This window comes from Mesocricetus auratus, unplaced genomic scaffold, assembly GCF_017639785.1.
Source record: "Mesocricetus auratus isolate SY011 unplaced genomic scaffold, BCM_Maur_2.0 Super-Scaffold_100015, whole genome shotgun sequence".
In the NCBI taxonomy this organism is placed as follows: domain Eukaryota; kingdom Metazoa; phylum Chordata; class Mammalia; order Rodentia; family Cricetidae; genus Mesocricetus; species Mesocricetus auratus.
This window is the reverse complement of record NW_024429198.1, coordinates 5,768,420-5,794,936: the sequence shown is the minus strand read 5'-3', so window position 1 is coordinate 5,794,936 and position 26,517 is coordinate 5,768,420. Positions and strand designations below refer to the sequence as shown.

The 26,517-nt window shown below is 37.3% G+C and overlaps 1 protein-coding gene across 5 annotated transcripts in view; it reads left to right on the top strand.

Annotated features, from left to right (window-relative positions):
* Spef2 (sperm flagellar 2) overlaps positions 1-26,517 on the top strand; it is a 169,549-nt gene that overhangs the window by 8,102 nt on the left and 134,930 nt on the right. For 3 of the 5 annotated variants that reach the window (XM_040757663.1, XM_040757660.1, XM_040757662.1), the window contains exons 2-5: positions 5,877-5,979; positions 17,568-17,820; positions 21,878-22,018; positions 23,663-23,727. In XM_040757663.1, coding sequence (XP_040613597.1) covers positions 5,877-5,979; positions 17,568-17,820; positions 21,878-22,018; positions 23,663-23,727 — 562 coding nt within the window. Of the gene's footprint in view, positions 1-5,876; positions 5,980-17,567; positions 17,821-19,943; positions 20,115-21,877; positions 22,019-23,662; positions 23,728-26,517 lie in introns of those variants that run through there. The other 2 variants (XM_013119022.3, XM_040757661.1) reach the window with 2 other exon arrangements.

Here is a 26,517-nt window from a genome sequence, read left to right as displayed (position 1 = left end):
TACAGATGAACTTGTTTGTCATCAATTAGAATGACCTATTATCAAACAATCTTCAAATGAAGCCAATGCTGGGCTTTTATTATGTTTCTGATGGACACATTTTATCAATGTACTGATAAAAATAGGATTAAATTTACTTCATGCTTCCCACCCCACAATATTTAAGAAAGAGACACTACTTAAAAGCATTCTCTACTTTCCTTCTACAGCTAAAAACTCCTGAAGTTTCAATCACTGTAAATTCTTCTGCTATTGGAGTACATTGTTGCATTGTCAATCAGTATACACAAAGGATAATGTTCACTTAATTTTTAATTGAATAGTTCAACTTTGTGTTTATGAAATATTCTAAGTTCCTTGTTCATTATTTTTTTAATACTTAGGTCTTCACAAATGCCCAACTCAGTCTTTCTATGTTAAATATTAGCAGATCTTGAGAACTGTCTTAAATTTTATGGGCATACTTCGTTGCTCATTCGGGTGGCTTTTTGAGACAGAGTCTTCCATCTCTGCCCTAGGGAGCCTGGAACACATAGCAAGTCATCTGTCTCAACCCCTAAGTGCTGGGATTACTGACCTGCACCACCATGCTCGTCTGGTTATACTTTATTTAAATACTTTTGTAGACTTATTTGTTTTTAATCTCCAGTTTTACTTTTTAAGATGGAGCTAAATAAATAGTCCTACTGAATACATATTTTATGATGTATTATGATTTTGCCATATTACAAAATAATAGGGTTTTAGATCTAAAAAAGAATCTCAGGCCACAACTTATGCTAAGACTTAAATCCCTTCCTGATGGTGTTCACATTGATACTTCTTGAGAGCTGTTTATATCTTGTGTGCTCTGCCTTCACAGAGTTAGTCTGTTATGCTGTTGCAGGGTTAACTGTTGTTGGGGTGGGATCCTGATGAGGGTCTAACTTTGGTCTCTACCTGTGTCCACATTACGTACTCACACACATTTGCACCCAGTACCATGTTGGGATGCAGCCAGAAGCCCTTTTCCAGGCTCTGACACCTTGGTACTGAATTTCCCCAGTTTCAGAAATGTGAGAAAAGACTTTATGTAAATATTTTGTGTTTTTCTGCTATGGTAACATAAACTGAAAGACAACAACAAATCATTTAGTTCTTCTTTGGTGTATTAATCCATAAATTAAGTCATGTCTGATTAGAGCTTGGTTTATGGTTGCATAGCTAACATTAAACTGGCTTTCTCTAGATTCCTTCCTCTTTTACAAAGTGCCATCAAACCATGCATTTTCTGATATTTCAGCTACAAGATCATTAAAAACCATATTGCTTCTGGTAGAAAATAATATATATGTGTTTTCTACCTACTACACAGCATTTTTCTTTATTAAAACACAGAATCTAGTCACTGGGAATTAATATACGAAGTGTAACACTAGTCAGCACGGTGTAAACCAGAACTAATGTTTTTTTGTTTTGTTTTGGTTTTGGTTTTTCGAGACAGGGTTTCTGTGTATTGTTTTGGAGGCTGTACTGGAACTCGCTCTATAGACAAGGCTGGCCTTGAACTCACAGAGATCTGCCTGCCTCTGCTTCCCAAGTGCTGGGATTAAAGGCGTGCACCACCAACACCCGGCCAGAACTAATGTTTTAAGATCAGAGTTTCATGAAAATAATGATACCAAGCATTTTCATAATTGAAATTCTATGACATAGAAATTAAGATTTCATTTCCAATATAAACTTTGAAATTCTAATAAACCCCTCCTTCAGTGGAGAAAATGTAGAAGTCAACAATCCTAGTCATCTGAAGAGAAAATGGTCAAGGTACTCCAGGCAAAAGCCACAGGACACATTTGCAGCTGGCTGAAGAAGGGTTATTGAGTGGTTTCAAGGTGAGAATATGTGCAGCCTCTCTGTGAGGGTGTTAGGAAGGACTTGGGCTCCTAGTGGGTGCTGTTGAGGAGGGTTCTTGGAAACAGTATTTTAGCCTGAGATCCTCTCAGAAACTAGGAAATTCTCTGATTCTATTTCTTGCTGGCATACCTAACAACAGGGAGAAGCAAGCAGGACAGAGTAATGATTAGAGAGAAAATAGCCATCACTAATCATACTAGCCGGATTAAAGGGTGTCTATCACTGATACTAGCCAAATTAGGGGGTATCTGTCACTAATATGAGCCAGATTAGGATATGTTGACTCCCATGAACATTCTGGACAGCCTCTTGGTTTTGTCTGACCTCAAACATAATTACAGGGGATTTATTGTTTGATCCACTGGGACCACAAACCAGCCTCATCAGCAGTTAGTGTGCTATGAAATTGGTTATGCTCAACACAAGAAGGCCAAGGTCTTTCCATGAGTACTGAGGAATGCGAAGGTCTCTTAGAAACAGCACTTTACAGCTGCCAGCAATGACCTTTATCTCTTTCAGAGGAAAATAATTTGCTTGAGTTTCAAATATGCACTTGAGATGTAGACAGGACCTTTCCTCCTGTCAATATGGAGCAAATGCCAATGAGCATAAAGTGACATGGGTTTCAGTCTTTTATCTACAGTCTGTAAGACAGAATTCTTTAAGATTTGTCCTTTGGTTGAAATATCTAACAGGAAGTATTGTGAGACTGTTTAGTGTTTATTTATCTCATTGAATGAAAACTATTCAATATTTTTCTGTACAAATCATCTGATTCTAGATGATTGGCCAGAATGATGAAGGTGTTAACATTCTACCTGGCTTTAAGGATGAGCTCACCTCTGAGGTTCAGGGCAGTGTCAAGTGTTTGCTTTCTGGACATGGAAAAACTCTCTGGAAAAGTATTCACCTGCTGCTGGAGCGTAGCAGACCTATCACAGAGGATGACATTAAAGAATTTATCAAATGTCAGTTTCAGTAATGAGCACCTGACCTATGGCTTGCAAGGTTGTATATGGGCTGAGTTTCTGCTAAACAACCTCAATCCAAGATGAAAATTAGTCTGTGTTAAAGATGAGTAGTGTCCCTCCCACATTTCTTACACTACTTGCTGTTCATGGTCCTGAAGTAAACTCGTTGCTTCTTCACATTAGAAATGACAGCGAGCAGTACAATTAATTCATGGAGGTGGTCACTATGGAATTAGCCATACTGCTTAGCGATATTGAGTGGGAAGAAAAAAATGGTAAAACTAAAAAGAGAAAGGCTTTCCTGTTTTTTTTTCCTAAGCATCTCCCTGAATGTGTTCCTTTGCTTGTGTTCCTCCCTTTCTTTGTGGCTTGTGATGTTTGTTAATGTGTAGGGATATGTAGGTCAAGAAGGAACAATGTAGAATAAATTGATATGGCATTGTACCCTTTGAATCTGCATATCCCTAATGTCCATGCTTTTTTCTTTCACTTTCTTCGACTCCTCATTGTTTCCATGTATTCTTCCCTGTTTTTTTCCATTTTGTACCCTCTTTGTTGCTCTTACCATTTAACATATTTTTCTCAGTGTAATCCTTGCTGATCTAGCACACAGTAAATCTGAAGTCTTTATGCATAAAATCCTGCTGACCAATGATTTTTATTATTTTATTATGAACTACTCTGACAGTAAAATAAATACCAGACTATTCCTTCTTTGACTTTATGCCATAAAGACTCCTATTTTTATCTACATTGGAGTTGCATAATTAATATTCTATGCCATTTCAAAGGAAATGGATTATGAGTTTATTTTTAAGCAAATCTTATTTGTAGCAAATACTTTGCCACTGACCATTTATCTGCCATATCAAGGGTGACAGGATAGTATTAATCTATATCTTAGTTATTCATGGGCTGAAGTCCAGACATGGGATTGGCATGAACAGGCACAGGGCAAGCTACCAAGGGCAGCAGTCAGGGAAGGAGACAGAGCAGCTGCTTCTGAACAGAAAGCTGTATGCTTAAACATTAAACCCAAACCCCAAAGAGCTAGGCCATGGAAAAGAGATATGTCTACAGTCTGACAATGGCTCTGGATCAGATGGCGTATTAGAACTAAGAGAATATGGATGGGTTACATAAGAGGCTAGTGAGGAAACTGAAAGGAAAGATGCAATTAGTGGTAGAGACAGAATGACCATTGAGGATAGTGGTGGCAGCCAGACCAGGGAACAGCTCTGGTGTGAATCAGGAGATCTCCATGGGCATAGAAAGTAACAGTAGTATAGGAGGAAATGATAGCACGGTTCTGTCCTATGGAGGAAAGAGTCTTCGGGATTTTTTTAGCTTTAGATAACTGAAGAATCATATCAGGTGTTTCTTCAACTTAATGAAAGATCATGCCAATCATCACAAGGTTCTTTGATGACATCACAAGTGGTGCCATGTTAAAGACAGTGGATATCTTGGTTATGAAGATCAAGCTTATTTCATGGATGTAAAATGTACTATGAATTATGAATTGTCTTTCTAGAGGTGCTAGTCTTTAAGGACTATTTCTCAAGGACAGGTATGACTGATTAGGAATCGAAACCTATCAACTTTGAATGATGATCAAACAGATCTCTTGAGAGCAAGCTTACTTAAGACCACAAATGAGTGCCAGACTTGTCACTTTAGAGGAAATGTACATAAAGAACAGGTATTATCAAGTTGGAATATTATGTAGGTTTAGTACTATGAGAACAAGCATCAAGAAACTGTTATAAAAAAAACTGTGTGATTGGATCAGATGAGAAAACATAGACTCCCATGACTGAGGCCTTTGAGAGCAGCTCACCTCATTCCCTTACTACCACCCTCTTTGCAGCCATACATAGGGACATTTTTAAAGAAAGAATAATTGAGAACATGTGATATTTGCCTTTCTGTGTCTGGCTTACCTCCATTTAATAGTTTCCAATTTCATCCATTTACCCACAAATCCCATGATTTCAATTTTCTCTACAGCCTAATGGAATTATCTACAGGCACCATATTTTTATCATCCATTCATCATTTGAAGGACACTTAGGTGGTTTCCATTTCCTAGCCTCTTGTGAATAGACTGAAAATGAATATGGCTATTGACAAAGTATCTGTGGAATAAAATGTAGAGTCCTCACAGAATATGACATATATGCAGTATGCTATAATACACCAGGTATAGCTAGGTCATATGGTAGACAAATCCTTGAGCTTTTGAGAATTCTTCACACCATTAATCTAGTGGCTGCACCAACTGCAGTCTCACAAACAGTGACTAAGGGTTCACCTCTCCCCATCAGCATGGTGTCACTTGTTTTGTTGACTGACCTTAAACATTCTGACTGCAGAAAGATGAAATCTCAAAGTTGTTGTAATTTGCATTACACTCATCACTAAGGATGTTGAATTCTTTTAAAAATATCCCTTAGCCATCTTCCTTTTGAGAACTCTCTGTTCTGAGATATTATCATCATTCCATTGTGCATAAACTGGGCAGTGGTGACCTGTATGAACCATGACATAAGATCCCCATTGTGTTTAATAAGGATTATTTATGAGTGTAGATGATCTTAGTACATTTCCCATTAAAAGTTAAAATTAAATCTAGATTTAAAAAATGATTCCATCTCTACTGGACAGAATATGCTATCCCTATAGGTTGGAGACATTGCTTAACTATTTAGAGGATAGTTTCATAGGTTAACTTAATACTTGCTTTAGATTAAGGTTATTTATTAATTGTATTGTGTTTTGTTTAACATTAATTAAAAAAGATTTTCTGCTTTTAAAATTTTGTTTACCATCAGCTACTAGTTTGTCTTTGGGGAACTTGATGTCTATTGTTAAATCTTTTACATTGTTTATTAGAAGATGTTTCTATGAATATATTCAGGACATGGTGTGTTCATGCTCAGTTATATTGGTTTGATTACATACATCACACAAAAATTAACTATTCTATTTCAATGTTTTAAAATTCAGGTCCCAAGTCATTTGCAAAGGCATTTTCTAATGGCTATCTAATTGGAGAAGTTCTGTGCAAGTTTGAACTTCAGAGTGATTTTTCAGAATTTTCAGAGAGCAGGTTAGTAAAGTTATTCTATTCATCAAAAAAGTCATTATGTTTGGCATTTAGACTTCTGTTGTCTCTAGAATACAAAGGAGAGGGATAAATGTGTTTACAATAAGATTGCTTCTGTAGTATAGTCACACTTTTTTCTTTCCATATCTTTGTAGTCTTAGCCCATACTTGTCCCTGTTTTGTTAATTCAGTGTTCTTTCTTTTTCGAGATTTTTATATATTTTATTTTATGTGTATGAGTAGTTTGCCTGTATTCTGTTCACCACATACATGCAGTCTTCAGAGGCTAGGAGAAGGTGTCATATCCCCTAAGACTAGAGTTGCAAACAGTTGTGAGCTGCCGTGTTGGTGCTGAGAATCAGGTCCTCAGGAAGAATAATCAACACTCTTAACTCCTGAGCCATTTCTCCAGACCCAATTATTTCTTCATTAAAGAGTAGAAACAGAATGCAATGTACTTTCAGTAGCATTGTGCTTAAAAATATACTATAGAACTTAACTGTTAATAAAAATACAAAATTTGTCTTAGCAACAATATTGAAGTATAACTTTTGCCTTTAATTTGTCATTTGAAAGTTCATGGCTCAGTGTGCTTGTTTTCAGTATAGTTGCATATTTGTGATACTGAGGCCCTGGGTGTGCTAGCTTCCAGTCTCTGGATTTACCCATTGTACATCGTAGTTACCAATGGAGTCAGACAAAAGGGCACCTTTTGTTTGGCTTTTCCCACTTAAGATCAAGTCTGAAGGCTCATCTATGTGTCTCCTCTTCATTACTACTTACTTGCTGGAAATTTCCAATTACCTAGGTATGATATCCCATATTTTGTTCTTCAGTAGATGGACATTTGAGTTTTTTTCTTTACTAGAGTTATTATTTATTACGGATGTTATTTTGGACATGGTTATGTTCTTATTCCATTTGAGTATTTATTCCTCTTGACTATATGACTAGGACTGTCATTGCTGTGACACACATACATATGTGTGTATATATATTTATATGTATATATTTGTGTGTGTATATAATATGCATGAACATACATATATATCATAAATTTACATATATGAAAGCGTATATAAGCTGTTTTATATAGCAACTGCACCATTTAAATCTACAGTAGCTGTACATGAGGGGTTCAGTTTCACTACATTCTTATCTACATTTGTGATTGTCTTCTTTTACATTGTTTTCGGTGAAAATTGACTTTTTTCATGCAATACATTCTTATTACAGTTTCCCTTCCCCTACAATTTGCAGTTTCTCCCCACCTCCTCTCCCATTGTAGCTCTCCTAATAGGCTGACCTTGTATGGCATTGTGATTGTAAATTGCATCTCTCTGACCTCCAATGTATCTTTACCTATTATTCATCTCAATATTCTACCTGTTTTTAAGTCTGTTTGCATTTTTATTGTTTTGTTATGTTATTTTCATATTCTAAGGTAAGTTTGTTGTCAGATAAATGATTTGCAAATATTTTTCCATTGTGCAATTTAAATTATAACTTTGTTATGATATCCTTGAGGTACATTTTTCCCATTTATTGAATTCCAACTTACTTATTTTGATTACATGTGGCTTTGGGATTTTGAAACTGTGCTCATTTCTTATTTTTTCCTTATTGTTCTATGCCTGAATAATTTCAGCTGATATACTTTTGAGGGTTTTTTGTTTTGTTTTGTTTTGTTTTTTTACTCTCTCTTCTTGCCACTTTAACCTGTGGTTGAACTCTTGTGATGAGTGTTTCATTCCTGAATCTCTGATAACAACACTAACTGAGACAACTTCTAGACAACTTTCAGATTCTAAGCTCTGAAATTCTATTGGTTCTTATTTTTATAATTATTATTTCTTTATTGTTGAGAGAGTTTTTCCTCATTCTTTCTTCTAATTAAAACGTCATTTCTTTTAACTTTAGACAATATTTTAATAATCATTTTAAAGTCTTTTTGTAGGCTTTGTCAGAAAGCTTCTACTGGGACCTTTTTCTTATCTGTGGCCCATACTTTCTTGTTTATCTGCATGTGTGATAATTATTGAGCATTGGTCATAGAAAATATTATAATGTAGTGTCTTGGTTATGTATCTATCCTGGGAAAAAGCACCATGGAAAAGCACCTTTTGAAAGGCAGAGTTTATTTTAGGCTTCTAGTTCTAAAAGGTAAGAGTCCTTCACCACCACAGTGGGGAGCATGGCAGCAGGCAGACTGAAACCTTAAAGCTAGATCCCAATGGCCACACATCCTAACCTTCTGTAAACAGCCAAATAGGGACCTAGTACTCAAATGACCAAGACTTGTGGGGGGATAGCTCATTCAAAGTTCCAAGGTGCTAACTCTGATTCCTGCATTTTTAGTTGTTGTTGCTATCTGTTGTAGATGCAGTTTCAGCTGCTTTTTGTTTCCTTGATGACTTTTTTGGGGACAAATCCTGTAAAGCCTCTATTCCTCCCTGCATTCAGTACCTATATCCTCTACTTGATAACTTAGTGAGCAGTCAAAGCACATTTTGAACAGTTAGTGTGCCTTTGCTGAATGACTGTGAGAGTGTTGAATGAAGCACGTTTTGCTTGGAAATTTCCAGTTCTGCCTCATTCACTACTTCCAGTGTTAATATCTTAACCAGGTGAGAGACATGAGATATGCTGAATCCCTCAAGACCTTTCCAGGAAGCCATACTCTGGCACACACGCATGTTGTCTTATAGATCGTTGCCCAGGAACTACAAGAGCCTCAGACTCAACACACATCTCACTCTTAGATTTTCCTAGTTTGGAGGAAGCTCTTGTTTGGTGCAGCTGAGAGCACCACACCAGGAAGCTGGAGTCTTGCACATGTGCCACTAATTACTGTGTACTAATTAATATCCTTGGAATATGGCTTTACCCAGTGAGTAATCTTCATGTAGTATCAAATAATGACAAATCCACAAAAAAATTTATAAAGGATTTTTCTACAGCATCATTGGGCTACCAAATAGTGGCAGTGCTTAGGACATAGAATCTTCGTCGAGGAGCTTCAGATCTATTTGCCTTTTCTGTTGACTGCTGGATATTATAGCTACTATTACTGTATTTCAACACTGCCTTGGAATTAGAAAGAAAGGGGGGAAAATAAAATGAGGTAAAATGACAAAAATCTATTCTTATGGAGATCAAATACTGTGTCTTTTTAATTTTAAAGAACTTTATATATTTTGATTGTACTATTTCCCCATCCAACTTCTCCCAGATCCTGCCACACCAACACTGATATCATGTGCTTTCTCTCTTAAAACAATAACAAAAAGAACACATACCAGAAAACATGGCATCCATTTTATGTTAGTCAACTATTACTAAGCATGAGGCCGGCCCTGGAAATACTAGTGTCCCTCCATTGAAGCAAACTGATTTCAGCTCTCTCTGCACCTGTCAGTAGCTTCTTCTTAAAGTGGGACTCTGTGACCACTTCCCTTCCTCCATGTCTTGTTTGATCTTGTGAAGGTCTTGTTTTGGCCACAGGCTCTGGCAGTTCATATGTAAACCTGCAACAGTGTGTCCTGGAAACATGGTTTCCTTGAAGCTGTCCACAACCTCTGGTTCTTCCATTCTTTCCATACCTTGTTCAGCTTGGGTCCCTGAACACTGAAGAAGGGGTGTGATAATTAATTAATTTGGCGTTGAGGGCTTCAAAGTCTCCTACTCTTTCAACAGTGACCATTTGTAGGTCTCTGTAGGAATTACTCTCTACTGAAAGAAAACAAGCTTCTCTGATGAGGGTTAAGTGATGCACCCGTTTATGGGTATAGCAGTAAGTCATTAGGAGTCATCTTGTTGCCACGTTTATTTAACAGAATAATAGTAGTATGTTTCCCCTGGGTTCATGACCTAACTAATCCCAGGTACTTGCCCTTATTAGCAGTGTCAGATATGGATGCTATCTCATGAAGTCCTTAAAACCAATAAAAATATAGTAGTTTGTTATACTTACAATATTTGTGTCACTATGGCACCAGTGGGTATATCTTGTGGGTGTATTGTTAAATACCTGTTCTTTGAATTGCTGTGAGTTCTTGTCTGATTTCTGATTTTCACAGTTCTGAAAGGGAGACTTTTTTTTTCAATATTTGTCTGTGGTCTTTCAGTCTTTAAGTGGCCCAGTTATTGAGCTCTTTGTTTTGCTGCTGCTATTGCTAGTGTGTGTGTGTGTGTGTGTGTGTGTGTGTGTGTGTGTGTGTGTGTGCCTGAGGACAATTCTAGTTCTCCTTTGATACTGAAAACCAGAGTTCTCCTGTCTCCATTTTCCCCCAGCTGAAGTTACAAGTGTTGGGTATCACATTCAGTATTTTTACTTGAATTCTGAGATTGGAGCTCAGATTCCATGCTTGCATAGCAAGCAATTCTCCCCTCCCATTCTTAGTAACCTAACACAAATCACTTTTAACCTGACACCTCCCACTCAAACATTCCTATGGTAAAAGTGTCTATGCCAAAAAATATCTGGCACATCCTCTCCACAGGTGACTCATTTCTTCATAAATTAAAATAACATCAGTTGTAAAGGAGAGAATTGCATAACACAATAAAAGCCATAGATTGCAAACATATTTTCCTACCATTAAACATATTTTCATGGGAGAAGGTGGGGGGATGGGAAGAAGAACTGTGGTTGGAATGTAAAATGAAATAAAAATGTAAATAATGGAAAAAGAAAAAACACATGTTTTTATACCCTCCCCTCATGTTGCTCCTTCCCAGGTCATTTCTTTTTTTTTATTAATATTTTTTTTTATTTTCCATTTTAAATTTAGATAAGAAACAAGGTTGCTTCACAAGTCAGTACGAGGTCCCTCTCCCTTTCCCTCCCCTCCTCCCGTGCCCTCCCCCCCCGTTATCCCCTCATTCCCCCAGGGAGGGTGAGGCCCTCCATGGGGGTGTCCATAGTCTGTCATTTCATATAGGGCAGGGCCTAGACCCTTCCCCAAGAGTTCAGGCCTAGGTAATCTATTGAGCCTTGGACAGCAGATCAGTACCCATCCCAAGTATACACACGGTCTCTGGACTCCCATAGAACAATGTGAGTTGCACTCTCACCCAGGTCATTTCTTAAGCTTCTAGGATATAGGGATATTTCAATCCATAAAAAAAACATGCTGTGTCACATTCGTCTCCCTCATGGCAGGTTGTATATGTTTTTACATAGTTCTCATCTACTCCCTCTGCTCCACCTTCCAGTCCCGTGCCCCTTCTGTTACCACCTTTACAGCTAGAGCAGCCTCCCAGGTGTAAGCATTCTGGGTAGGTAGTAAATGTTCACACTCTCCTTTGCTCATACACGTGTGAAGGCTGTTCTCTGGTGGCCCGCGTATAGTCAGATTTTCAACACTTCTGGTTATCACTGTATGTACATTAGAAATTCATATTTCACAGGAACATGTTTTGTGCTGTTTTCCTTGGTTCCAGTTTCTTTGTGTTTCAAACCCCTTCAAGTTAAGGATGCCCATGGCTTTTCTCTGCATCTTAATAACCTAATAGGCCCAACTTCAAGTTTTGTGAAGTTTCAGTAAATTCTCAGAGGCACATTTCAAACATCTTACTGGTGGAACTCTATCTGAAATTTGTCTGGTCAACACATACACCATATGTTTATGTTTCACCATGCATTGTCTCTTTTACTTGTCTATTGCTGTAAAGAGACACCATGACCAAGGAAACTTAGAAAGGAGTTTTCTGGGGTTCACAGTTCCAGAGGGTTAGAGTACATGGTCATTATGGCATGACAGAGATTGTGGCAGCAGGCAGACAGGCATAGCACTGGAGCAGTACCTGAGACCTTACATCTTTATCCACAGGCATGAGGCACAGAGAGGAGAAAGAGAAAGAGGGATGGCGAGCTAAACTAAATAGTAATGGTGTGGGCTTTTAAATCCTCAAAGCCCACTCTCAGTGATCACCCCCTTCAATAAGTCCACACTTCATAATCTGTTTGTCTTAGTTAGGTTTCGATTGCTGTGAAGAGACACCGTAACCACAGCAACTCTTACAAAGGAAAACATCTATTGTGGGAGCAGCTCCCAGTTTAGAGGTTCAGTCCAAGATTCTCATGGTGGGACATGGTGAGGTGAAGGCAGACCCGGGACTAGAGAAGTGGCTGGGCATCTTACATCTTTTAGGCAACAAGAAATGGCCAGAGTATCAACTAAGAAAAGCTTGAGCATATATGAGACCTCAAAGCCCACTTCCGTAGTGACACATTTCCTACAACAAGAGTGAACCTACTCCAACAAAACTATACCTCCCAATAGTGCTATGACCTTTGAGGGCCATTTTAGTTCAAACCACCACACATTCCCAAACAGTTCTACCAACAGGGGACCACGCATTCAAGTATATGAGCCTATGGGGGCCATTCTTAATCAAATCCAGACATGTTTCTTTTCATATTATTATTCTTTTACCCTTTTACAGAAAAAAAAACTCTAATTCATTCTTAACATCAAACTAGAATTCTTAATTTTGTGGGTAAATTTAGTTCTTTGTCTTCTCTATGTTCTAATGATACTTAGGTGATATTTTTCCTTATCATATGAAGTTATTTTATTAGAGTAACTGCCAAATCCAAGTGCCCAAAATTATTGGAAAATGACATAATAAATGTTAGCTTCTTGTGCTGGTTGGTTTTTGTTAACTTAACAACAACTAGAGTTGCCCAGGAAGGGAGAACTTGATGAAGTGCCTCCATCAGTTTGGGCTGTGGGCATGTCAGTGGGGCATTTTCTTTATTAATGATTGGTGCAGGAGGGCTAAAGCCACCACTGGTGGTTCCACCCTTAGGCACCTGGGTTGTATGAGAAAGCAAGCTGAGCATTCTGTAGAGAGCAAACCAGTAAGCAGCGCTCCTCGGCTCCTGTCTTCATGTTCCTACCTTGACTTCCTCAATAATGCCCTGTGATTAAGAAATATAAGGCAAATAAAACTTTCTCCCTAAATTGTTTTTGGTCATTTATTATATCAATCAAAGCAAATTGGAACACTCTTATAACATGAAATAATAAAAGCCCCAGAGATTTCAAACTAAATATGAGAAAAGCAAAGCAACTGGCCACTAGCTTCTTACCCTACCTCAGGCTGAATGGGCTGATCCTGTCTCCAGGAGCTCTCACCAAGTCTCAGATTGTAACTTTTCCTCAGTGTGGATGGAGAGCAAATGCCTCTTCTGAGACCTTGCTTCTGTCTTATATACTTCCCTAATGTTGGGTTTAAAGATGTAAGCTATAATTCTCTTTTAGACATATTCACACTTGAGTAGATCTGGGTGGCATTGAATTTAGAGAGATCCCTCTATCTCTCAATCCTGAGTCCTAGGATTAAAGGTGTGCACCACCACCTCTTAGCTTCTGACTGTTGGTAATCCCAGGTGTGTGCCTGGCTTCTAGTCTTGTGGCTGACTTTGCTTTTCTGAATCGTCGGTCTAGCTTTAATAAAACATAAAAAATAGAAATATCCTTAAAGTTGCTCTCAAGCATTGTCCCCCTTTCATGGTAAAATAACAGTATCATTTCCATAATGAAAAAAATCAGTGTCAAAACCTATATCTGATTAGTCATAGAAAAATTTTTTTGTTTCTCAAGTTTTTTTTTAATTTTATTTTCCAGTTTAAATTTAGATAAGAAACAAGGTTGCTTCACAAGTCAGTTCCAGGTCCCTCTCCCTTTCCCTCCCCTCCTCCCGTACCCTCCCCCCAACTCCCTCCCCGTTATCCCCTCATTCCCCCAGGGAGGGTGAGGCCCTCCATGGGGGTGTCCATAGTCTGTCATTTCATATAGGGCAGGGCCTAGACCCTTCCCCAAGAGTTCAGGGTGAGAGTGCACCTCACATTGTTCTATGGGAGTCCAAAGTCCGTGTGTATACTTGGGATGGGTACTGATCTGCTGCCCAAGGCTCAATAGATTCCCTAGGCCTCCTCACTGACACCCAGATTCAGGGGGTCTTGATCAGTCCCATGCTGGATTCCCAGGCTGATGCCTGGGATTCAAGAGTTAACCTTTGTCTGGTCAGCTGTTTCTGGGAGTTAAACCAGCCCAGTCTTAATCTCTTTGATCATCAGTCCTCCCTCTCTGTTACTGGCTTTCTTGAGTTCAGCTCAGTACTTAACCAAGGGAGTCTGCCTCTTCTTCGATCAGCCACTAAGTGAAGTTTCTGTTTCCCAGACTCTCTAGCCATAGGATTGTAGGCTGGCACTCCCCAGATCTATGTCTAAAATCCATATATGAGAGAGTACATGCCATGTTTCTCTTTTGTGACTGGGTTACCTCACTCAGGATGGTTTCTTCTAGTGTCATCCATTTGCCTGCGAATCTCATGATTCCATTATTTTTTTTCTGCTGAATAGTACTCCATTGTGTAGATGTACCACATTTTCTCTATCCACTCTTCAGGTGAGGGACATCTAGGTTGCTTCCAAGTTCTGGCTATTACAAATAAAGCTGCTATGAACATAGTGGAACAGCCATCTTTGTTGTATGAATGGGCATCTTTTGGATATATGCCTAAGAGTGGAGTTGCTGGGTCTTGTGGTAGGTTTATTCCCATTTTTCTGAGGAATCTCCATACTGATTTCCAAAGTGGCTGAACCAGTTGGCACTCCCACCAACAATGGAGGAGTGTCCCCCTTTCACCACAACTTCTCCAGCATAAATTGTCATTGGTGTTTTTGATTTTAGCCATTCTGACAGGAGTGAGATGGTATCTCACCATCTCAATCTCATTTCTAATGCAATATTTCCTGTGCATAGTAAACCTTTCACAGCTCCATTCTTTATCTGTGGATTAAAGAATGAGCTGAAAATATCCAGGGAAAGTTCCCTGTTATCTAAAGAAGATTTAAACTAAAGGAGAGCATGTACTTAAATTACATGAAAATACTATTACCATTTTATTAGCGGATTTTGACATCCACCGGGGTTCTTGGAAGCAATGCTGTATGGTTATTGAGGTATGGCAGTTCTAAACTAGCAAGCTATGGAGAGCAAGCCAGTCAGCAGCACTCTTCCATGGCAGATGCATCACTTCCTGCCTTCACGTTCCTATCTGGCTTGGGTTCCTGCTCTCTAACTTCCATCAGTGAAGGATGATTGCTTGGGAGTATAAGATGAAAATAAATTCTTTCCTTCCCAAGTTGATTTTGGCCATAGTATTTTTTCAGAGCAATAGAAACCCTAAGACAAGGCATATATAAGTTTGTCTAATACTTTTGATATCTTTATTCTAGTCTGAAAATAAAATTGCAAATTATATCCTGCCAATTACCTATGTTAGAAATAACTTGGGTTAGGAATAACTTGTCTAACTCTGAGAGGATTCTTTACTTTAAAATCTTGTTAGTTTTGCCAAAGCAGATTGGTTAGAAGGAAAACAAATAGTGAGTAAGGAAGTATCTTTTAGAGGGCAGACCTTCTCATGTTGAGAGGAGGTATGTTATGTTACCTGGTGGCAAACATCGGAAGACATCTAAGTCCCTTAGCAAGCAAAGACGGTAAGCAGAGGGCAAGACAACTTTTCCCAGTGCACGTTCCTTATTCCCTCAGAGGTCATTGTTTGCATCATATGCTCTATCTCCGGAGCAAAGATGTCCCAGCTGTTTTTCTGTGTTCAAAAACAAGTGCTGATTACTCTACTATGCTGGCTGTGCAGATGCCTTAACAATCACAGATTTCCTGAGGCCTCTCAAGTTGTGTTGATCAGAGTTTTGGCTGATTGGGAATTTCGAATATTCATTAAGTCATCCAGGGAGAATTACTGTTCTGTCTCGGATAGTTGGACTAGTTCATTAATGCCATCTTAAAACCAACCAGTAAGCCAAACTGTAATATTAACAGGCAAACTGTATTCAGGAAGCTATGTAAAACAAATGAGAGGAGGGGATGAGTTCTTTTGACTATAGGGATAAACTTTGAAAATGGAAATGATTCGTGATTGTTTGTGTATTCTCCCTTCTGCATTATAATGTATCTAAATATTGTAGTGTAACATACAACACAGACCCACATTGGGTAGACAACTCTTACTCCCTGTCTTTCTGAATATGTATGGTGGGAAAGGTGCAAAAGACTTTACACATGTTTTGCACAATCTCTCAAATATATTACTCTTGATTCTGAGTAACAACTTTGGATATGAACTTTGATTTATATTCAAGTATCTTCTATATGCTTTTTGTATTAAAGAATGAATATGAATGTTGGAAGCAAAGATAAGAAGAAGCCAGGTCAAAGGCTAGAACTGATGTGTGTATCTGGTTTGATGATAAGAGCCACAACAGTTGAGATGCATTGAGTATCTTTCCCTTCCATCAAAATCATGAACTACAAACAGTCACAGACCATTTGGAAATTCTGAAGTGGCATATCATTTTTTTTCAAGACAGGGTTTCTCTGTATTGCTTTGGAGGCTGTCCTGGAACTCGTTCTGTTGACCAGGCTGGCCTCAAACTCACAGAGATCTAGCTGCTTTTGCCTCCCAAGTGCTGGGATTAAAGGTGTTCACCAACAATGCCCGGCTCGACGTCTCAATTTTTTTATTGCTTTTTATTTAGATATATTTCTTTTTAACTATGAGTACCTAAATGCAATGACTACATCTTATTCATTTTTAAAACTCCAATAACTTTTTAAATTTAATTATTTTTTGTGTAGAGGTTTTTCCTACATATATATGTGTGTGTGTGTGTGTGTGTGTGTGTGTGTGTGTGTGTGTGTGTGTGTGTGTATTACATGAGTTCCCAGTGTCTATAAGGCCACAAGATGGCACTGGATCCCCTGAAACTGGAATTCGAGATAGCTATGAGCTGACATGTGGGTGCTGGGAATCAAACCCATGTCCTCTGGAAGTGTAACAAGTAATCTTGAAATTAATTAAACATAATGAATAGGTATATCCTTAGTACCTATGATTATGTAATAAAATGCTAATTGAGGGATTAAAATGAATTCATTTGTTTCTTAAAGTCTGAGGCCAAGTTGAAATCAAATTATTAAAAATAAATAAAATTTCAAATTATAGTCTTTTTCACTTCAAAGAATTACTATAAACCACATACTGAAGTATAACATAAATGGATTCCATAGCTAATATTATCTAATTAAATATTATGGACAGTCTCTGAGAGGATCATTATTAGGCATGTCAATATAAAATTTAGGACTCAAGAATTTAGCAACAGTAAATGACTTAATGAGATGGACATTGTAATTTTGCCTTTAGAATAAAATGTAATTTTCAAAACTGTAGTTCTTTTATCCACCTATATAAATATATTTGATTATCCATTTATATATACTTATTCCTTGTACAAAATTTTAATGTCAATTTTAGGCATAAAATATATAAAATTAATAAATTTAAGCTTCTACAAGAAAAGTAAAGTTCATGTAAACATGGCCAAAGGGAAAATATCTCCATGCCTTTTCATCACCAAGTTATTTAAGAAAAAGGAACATCTATGGATGGTGGGATTATTAACAGTGTTGTGTCACAATGGTACTTCTGACATTTGGTGTTTGTTTTTAATCTGGTGTTAATGTAGATTCTGCACATATTATTGCATTTAGGGGTTCAACTGCCAAACTGAACAATTTCTCCCGCTTGGAACCAACACTTCACCTACTGGGTGTGCAGTTCGATCAGAATGTGGCCCAGAACATCATCACAGAGAAGCCGGGGGCAGCGACCAAGCTTCTGTATCAATTGTACATTGCTCTGCAGAAAAAGAAGAAAACTGGGCTGACTGGATTAGAAATACAAACCATGCAACCCCAGACAAATTTAAGGCTTCAAGCACTCAAAAGTGAGGCTTTTCGAGAGGTGGGTACACAAAGAGACCTAATAGGCATCCCCCATGGGAAAAGGTAATGTAGCAAATTGGCTGTGAGACTGTAGTCTTGGGGACCACTGAAGCTACTTGTATCATTGGCCATATTGGGTGTTATTTTATGCTAATATTTGTCATTTGTTTAGCTATGCTTTCTGTCCCCTGTTTCTTATCCACACTACACATAGTTATTATCCAAGTCTGTTCTTATTTCCCAGTACTTTTTCTCTTTTATGTTTGAGATTGTAATTTAATTCCATCATTTCTCCTTCCCCTTTCCTCTCTCCAACTGTCCAATATTCCTCTTCTTGCTCTCTTGTAAATGCATGCCTTCCTTTTTCATTAACTTTTATTACATGCATACACATTATTACATGCATACATATACATATATGCATAAGTATAACCTGCTAAGTCTGCACACATACCAACCAGGACTTTCTATGACTGTTTCTTTCCCTCCATGTTTCCTGCTATTCTGCTGGCTCAGATTTCTTTAGGAGCCACTGCAGCAACCTGCTAGCATGTCTCCTGAGCATCAGAATTTCTGCTAGATAATGAGATTCTTTGGCACAGACTTTTTCATATATGTATGTGTGTATATATATACATATATATATATAATATCCAACTTCTCAGTCATTCACTAAACAACCTCAAAGTTATTTCTCTATATTACTCAGCACAAGTTCATTGAAAGGGTGTCCTTGAACATGTCTAGACTACCCCTGCCCTTTCTTCCACCCAAACACCCCAATCTCGTTTCTCCTCCTTCCCAATATTTCTTTTCCCGTCTCTGATGTTGATCCAGATCACATGGATTCTTCCTTTGTGACTACTAGGGCGCATGTGTTAACCTCTTGGTGCCTACCCTACTAGTTAACTATTCCTGATCGGTTTTTCATGTGGCCTTACGGTTTGCGTACTTCAAATTCAAGGAAAATGCCTAGCAAAATAATCATTTTAGATATTCAGAAAATGCATTTTGATGAAATTTTAGCACGTTTTAGTTTGCAATTCTCTCCAGTTCTCCAGTTCCTTTGATTTTCTTTGAGGTGAGTGAAGCACATGCTAAATTTTTCCAGGCTTCTGGATTAGTAGTCAGTGCTGCACTCATACAAAGGCCTCGATAGAAATGTAAATAGGTCAATTTTAAATTTTAATTTACAGAGTAACAATGGAATAATAACAATGGTGAGAGTTACCTCCATTTCCAAATTGTTCTACCTTAATTGGATACCACTATTAATCTGGTAGCAAAGTAAACTGAGACCCCATGGGCAGGCTGCGTGCTAGATTAGGCTAAGTAATCCTGCTAAGTAACTCAGTACTGGGTTCCTCTTCATGTACAAGCTTGGTAAACTCAATTCAGTCACTGAGAAACTTTTAACTCAGTTTTTCCAGCTGTATAAACAAGGGTGATTATTTCTGCCTGCCATGACACTGGACTTTTGTGTAGCTTAAAGAAGACATTATGCAAGGAACTTTCCAGAGTGGATCATCCATTATGTAAATATTTATTGAGTTCCCATTTCATGCCAAGCACTTGTAAGTGAATGACACGGGGAAAGTCCCAACCCACTTCATGTTTGCATATCAGCTAGTAAGGGAAGAATGTTTCTGAAGAGTGGTATACGTCATAGTGATTTAAAGATGAGGGAGAAGGGAGGACAGAGAATCTTCTCAAGAAATATGGAGGGAAAGGAAATAAGAAAAGCAATAGCTTGGGAAATAGAAGTTCAAAGGAAGTGTGAACTTCATAGATACTGAGGTAATTGTTAGTTTACGGAAAAATTCTGGGGAAGAACTGGACATTGTGTGAGGATCAAAAGTAAAGAGGTCTTTTGATCAAGGAAAGAAAATGAAATCAAGATCAGTCAAAAATGTCAATATATATGGTGCTATTTTATAAGAAGGGATATGAATATTATCTTGTTGTCCATACACAATTAAAGACTTTAGTGATTGACATGAATAACATAGTTTTAGCTTAACTATCAACCATAGTGATGTGTATAAAATTGATCTTTAATACAAAACCTTACATGTAATTGCAATGCCAGTATACCTTTTATTCTCCAGTAACAGAGACCTTTGAAATGCTTTCTTCATTTAGAGACTTAAAAACCTGATACCACGCCAAACTGATTTCAATCTGATGCGGGTTACATGCAGGTTTCAAGAAAAATGTAAACAAATGAAAGAAGATCTTGCCCGAATTCATTTTGAGAAGTTTGAAAAATTCCAAAAACTCGAGGAAGAGCAAAGACACTTTAATATCGAAAAGGTTCTATAGAACGTTTTATTCTCGAAATTCATTAGTACCTAGTATACTATTGTGATTTATTTCTGCCTGTAGTAAGAGCACATTGCATAAGCAGCTGTGTAGATATATTGCATGTCATGATATATGGCTTTGCCTTGCCTTGCTATAATCATCCTCTTCACATATTTCCTTCTCTCCATCTTCATTCTCTCTCACTTTCACCTGCACTGCAGGCTGAGAACTATCAGCTGCCTAGCGGGACAACTTTTCTTTCACTGGATGAAATCTGTGCCTCAGCTCCTTTGGGAAGTGATTTGCTACTAGCTACATTACCATTGTATCCCTGTGAAACAGACCCATGCCCTTCTCTGTCCTTTTTTTTTTCTGCAATCCCCAAGACTCCATATCCTGCTCTGTTTCTTTTTGATAGGCTACTTCTCTGCTTACTTCCCTTTCCAACTATCTTGACTATCTTAGCTTCACTCTACTTGACAACTACTTTGTGTAACTCATCGCTGCTTCTCAAATCTCTTTGAAAAGTCTTTAATGATCTGTGTCTTTAAAGACACAGGAGAGCAAAACTCATTAAAGACTTTTAAAAGATTTAAGGGCTGGATATATGGAATGTGTAAACTACAGGCAGTGGGATTATGGTTCTTCCTATTCCATTTGAAACTTGCTTCTTAAATTGATTAAGATGATAAGAAATTAATGTACCCTGAGTCATCTTTTTGTGAGGAAAGAGGGAAACACTCTAGAGGCAAACTGTAGAAAGCCTTCTGTCACTCTTTGATGCCCTCACGTGGTAGAAATTGGACACTCTAAGTCCAGTGTTCTAAGCTGAGGTCAAGTGTTGGGACTCCATTGGCATTGAACCAGCCAGTCCAGGCTTGAAAAGCCAAGCTGAATGCAAGAAATCTCCAAAGAAACGAAAGACAAAGGTTGTGGGTTACTGTGGGAGAGAAAATATAAAACTTGGCCATAGGAGGTAAATAAGACAAAGCCTGTACTTTCCTGGTTTTCTTAAGAAAAAGAAATAAACATATGGCAATTAAATTTAAAAAATCACATTTTTTAGAAAGTGGAATAAAAACTTTAAAATTGTAATTTCTGAATTTTAGTGGTTGATTAAATTTTCTTGTCTATGGATGTAGAAATTAGTGAATTTAGTTCTAGTAGTAATTAGTAGTGAAGACTACACTTTTGTTATGGTTTTTGTAAGATATTTAGTTTTATTTTATCATATTTTAAATATTTTTCTCTCAGTTACATCATTCTGTTTATATTTTCCTTAAAATAATTGTTGTCTGTCTTCTTAAGAGATAATCCAATGATGCTTTTATTTTAGTGTCAGGCCAGAAGTTGAGGTTGCACTGAACTCACGTGTAGGTGGACCATTTGGGGAAGCTGTCTTTTCTATGGACAACTGTTTCATCTGTAGAGAATGTATTCTCATGATTGGGCTGGTCATGAAGGTGGTATTGGGAAAGAATCATAATCTTCTTTATATTTAGAGCCCCTGACTATGTTGTATCGACACACAATAACAACACAGACATCATTTAGTCATAATGCTAACATTTCAACATTGTGTTTTAGCATCATGATTTCAATGTAAATAATGTTGATAATGACTTCCTAACACTATAGAATTGTGACACCTTGTGCATTGGTCAATTGCTAAGTTCTGAAATTTTCAATAGATGCTTTATATATATGTACATGTTACATGACTATTATCTTGACAAGCAGAATAAATAAATTAATATATATGCCATACTCAGCAACGTTTAAACAGAAGACGACAAAATGAGATAATGGCCAAAATCCAAGCAGCCATTATACAGATCCCTAAGCCTGAACCAAATCGAACTCTGAAAGCACTGGAGGCTCAAAAAATGATGAAAAAGAAAAAAGAGGCAGAGGTATGTTGTGGCCATTTGCTGTTGTCTTGAATTTCTCTTAAACAAACAATGGTTTTTCTGTGTAATGTATACAAACCTTCTAGAGTTTCTTACTTTCTTTACCAAGTATCCTTGGTCCTTCCTATTCTTATCCAAAATTGCCCCAGCTTGTGCATATCCAATTCATTTTGCTATTGTTTGTTCAGTAGTGGGATGTTACTTTAGGCCAGAGAGCTCAAACTTCCAACACCGAAATGACTGCTTGGACTCTCCTGTTTATATGAAGTCTAATATGATGCAGTTGCGAATACACCATTCCTCTTTACCATGCAATTGTGGTTTGCTACGAATCCCAGAAATGTTAATTGACGTTTTGCTGTTAACACATTTTAGGCTAAAATGCCTGCACTGGAGATATTTTACTAGACCACACTGAGTGTCAACATTCCAATAGGATAAAAATCTAGTTATGTCATGGAAAAGCAATACTATATATCATGATAATTTCTGATTGTTTATATTTTTGTTGACCTAAGAAAGGTTGCAGTAGCTATCATTAATTCAACATAGGGTTTATATTTTTTGTTGACCTAAGAAAGGTTGCAGTAGCTATCATTAATTCAACATAGGTCAAGATATGGATTGGCAATTCACATTTTATTGACATGCACATGTTTCCGTCAGTATAGTACTAACTTCTTCCCTTTATAAATGAGGAAACTGAAACCTAAATGCTGACATATTTTATGTAGTGCATGGGTGCAGATGAAAAAGACATTGGCCTATGGCTCTCATCCCTAAACCCATTGTATCTTATATTAATTTATGTGTTATTTTAAAAATTCTAATGAAACACCTTATACTTGGATTTTAGGAATATTATCCACATGTTTTTCTGGATCCATTTTTATAGTTAAAAAGTAAATTTACCTGAGTTGATGAAAGTCTATTAATAAAGATTATAGTACATAAACATGAGCTGAAAATATTTAGGAAAGTTTATAGAGTAAGTGAGGTGACATGAGAAATGTTTAAAACAGCTAACACACACACTTCAGGAAATATTTCTATTTAAAAAGCATGGGCTCTGATACACTTCAACTTCTTTGACTACATTTGGTGCACTATTAAAATGAGACTCTTCTGGGGAGATGGCTCAGTAGCTAACCTACCAAGCAGACATGTGGTAGCGTGTGTCTGTAATCCCAGTTCTCCTGTTGTGAAATGGGACCAAAGACAGGAGAATTTCCAGAATTTCCAGCAGTGAATAAGGGTTCCTGTCTAAAACAAGATTGAAGGCTAGAATTAAAACTGGAGGTTGTCCTGTCACCTCCACAGGGGAAGTAGACTGTACGTACACACACACACACACACACACACACACACACACACACACACACACACAGGTATATGTGCATACATTTCCATATATAATTTTAAAAAGAGAGAGATAGAAACATGAATTAAGTGCTACAGGTTAGACAGTTTCTATATTGATTTAGGTTAGCCTCATCTAAAATAATGAATCAAAATTATAAAAGTATTCCCGAAGGTTGCTCTTAACTAGTTTGAATTAGCACTATGGTTACCATTTAAAACTGATTGAACATGAAGTTTCTCAATGGCTTTTAAAGGCAGGAAACTGATGGTGACTTTTCTTTAAAGGATGTAGCTAATGAGATCAAGAAATTTGAAGCACTAATAAAAAAGGATCTCCAAGCCAAAGAAAGGTAGGATACAATGTTTCATATCATACAGATGTACTATGGCTAACCCTTGAATATTTACAAATAGTTCATGTAGCAAAATTACTGAAGGATCTTCCACTTTGACGGTTTATTAAAGTGTACAGGAAAGATAAGAAGATAATGTGACTTAAAATTCATATTTTTCACTCACTAGCAATTTTGACCTAGACTGGGAAAGTGGGGATCAGGAGATGTAAAGTCAGTGTACTTTTCTATGCTGTGTTTATTTTTCTGAGTTCACATATATTTTAAAACATTTACTAAAATTGATACACTATTGTAAATGTGCCACAGGAAAGCCACAATCGGACTCTAGTTTGATTTCTTTCATGCCACACTCTCTGTATAGCAGGAAAGTGTTGTTGAATGACGTTTTCACCAAATGCTATGCAGTTTTATGAGTTTTCTTCTGTAAATCGTGCTCCCTAATAGCTTCATTTATCTAAATACAAACATCTTATTGTAGATCCTTCAAAACAATCCATCAGAGGCTGTAATGTAATTAATTCCTGTAGGAGCTGTGTAGGGTTTTCTGTCTTTAAAAATAGAAACTATACAAGCTCTATACATTTACATTTTGCAGAATATGAAGGAATTCCATATTAAAGGACTATCCACGAGTAAACAACAAACTTTAGTTCTGTCTTAATGTTTCTGAATGAGGGAATTATGGAGTCCAGTGAAGAATGGAAAGTCAGGAAAGAAATAATGAGAAGGTCAAATATGAAAAGTAAATAAAAATTGAAAATAAACCTATTTTCCTTTCTATTACCTTCTGCACAAATTCCTGATGCCCTACTTTGATCTCCATGCCCATTCTTAGCATGGTTTCCAACCCCTAAAACCAGAATTTAAGGTGCATAGATGATAAGGAAGATCTACATTCCACTGTTGTCTCTGCCTGATTTATTGTCTCTTTTGCCATGTGGGAGATGTGGATTTCATTCAGATCCGTTCATCAATTCTTACTACTATTTCCAGAGCTATTGAGTCCTTTACAATAAGTTCCTACCTGTACCTATACCCACTGTCATTTCAAACAAGTTGTACATTGTGGTCTTTGAGCCATTTTTAACTGACTTTCTTGTCAATTAAAAGGAATAAGTATTACTCTTTACATGTGGAAATTCAGGTTATCCAGCAGTATTTGTGGAGGAGGCCATCTTTCCTCCACTGCAAGTCTGGTACCTGTGTCAAAACCCACGTGGCTGTAGCTTCATGCATTCATTTCTGGATACTGTATTCCATTCCACTGGTGTACATCTGGTTTTGAACCTTATTATAATGGATGTGCTGCCATATCTCTGTCTTAGTTTTTGAGATCGTGTATTAAAATACTGTCAGAGTTTCTCTTCTTACTCAGATTGCTTTGGGTATTTAAGGTCTTCATGAACTATAATCTTTCCTATGAAGAATTTTGGTGGTGAACAGTCAGAACCTATACATTGCTTCTGATAATGTAATGTAATCACTTTCATACTACTGATTCTTTTGATCCGCAAGCATGGGAGACACTTTGTCTAGGCTAGGCTATTCTTTTTTATTCCTTTCTGTTTCTTGTTCTTGTTTTGTTTGTTTAGTGTGTGTGTGTGTGTGTGTGTGTGTGTGTGTGTGTGTGTGTGTGTGTGTGTTTCCCAGAAGGTTCCATTTAATCCTGCCAGAAATTTCCAAGGGAGCTTGGGAGTGGGCATAGAATGAGTCTCCCTTCTCAGAGTGGCAATGTAGGAAATGACACAGCTGGAGAGCCACCACAGAGCCAGTTATCTCACGCTCTAAGCAGCCTCATCTGGAAAGAAATCTCTTGCAGTGTGCTGCACAAATAGTTTCTCTGATGGCCACAAAAAGAAAAAGAAAATTACTGAGAAGCATTAGTCTAAAGAGAACTGAGAAAGAAAATCACCAAGTTATAGGACAATAGACTTTTTAAAAGCCTTTTTAAATCACAAATTACTTTAAAAATTCATTTTGAAATTTTAGCTGAGGATGTCCTGGAATCATTTAGAAACGTTCATGCTGACCTGTTGCATAAAAAGTGTTTAAACTTTTGTATTATGTTTTTTAATTATCGTAGGATTACAACCACTTTCCCCTTTCCTTTTCCTCTCTCTAGCCCCTCCCAGGTACCCTACCTCTAATCTGTTCCATATCCCCGCATTCTCGCATAGATATCCCCTTCTTTATTATCCTTGTGTGTGTGTGTGTGTGTGTGTGTGTGTGTGTGTGTGTGTGTGTGTGTGTGTGTGTGAACAGTTGCATCTGAAGAACAGTTTCAGCAGTTGCCACTTTTGCTGAAGGGATGACAAAGGATGTCATCTCAAAGCAAACCCTTTTCCTTTTGCCAAAAAATAGAAAGCTTTGGAGCTAGAAATGTGGCCGTACCCCCACATGTACACTATTCATCAGGTGCTTTTTTTTTGTTCTTTTGTGTTAGACAAATAATAAATACTATCAGTAATCCTTTTGCTTAGCTGATCTTTATTGTATGAGGTAGGTTGGCATTTGGTATGATAGACATACCAATAAATTCTCAAAATATGTATTTGACAAAATTTTTATACTGGCAATTCCTGTGTAAAAAATCCATTACTCCCTATGAATGTTTGGCAAACAGTCTGCTACCAATAAAACATAGCTACTGTCTTCAAGACACCCTTGTGTAATAAAATAAATATATTTTCAATGAAACTACCATATAGCTTTCTTTTAAGAGTTTTTGTCATTTTAATTTTTATAAATTCAGGTGGTGTGATAATTTGATATATATATAGACAT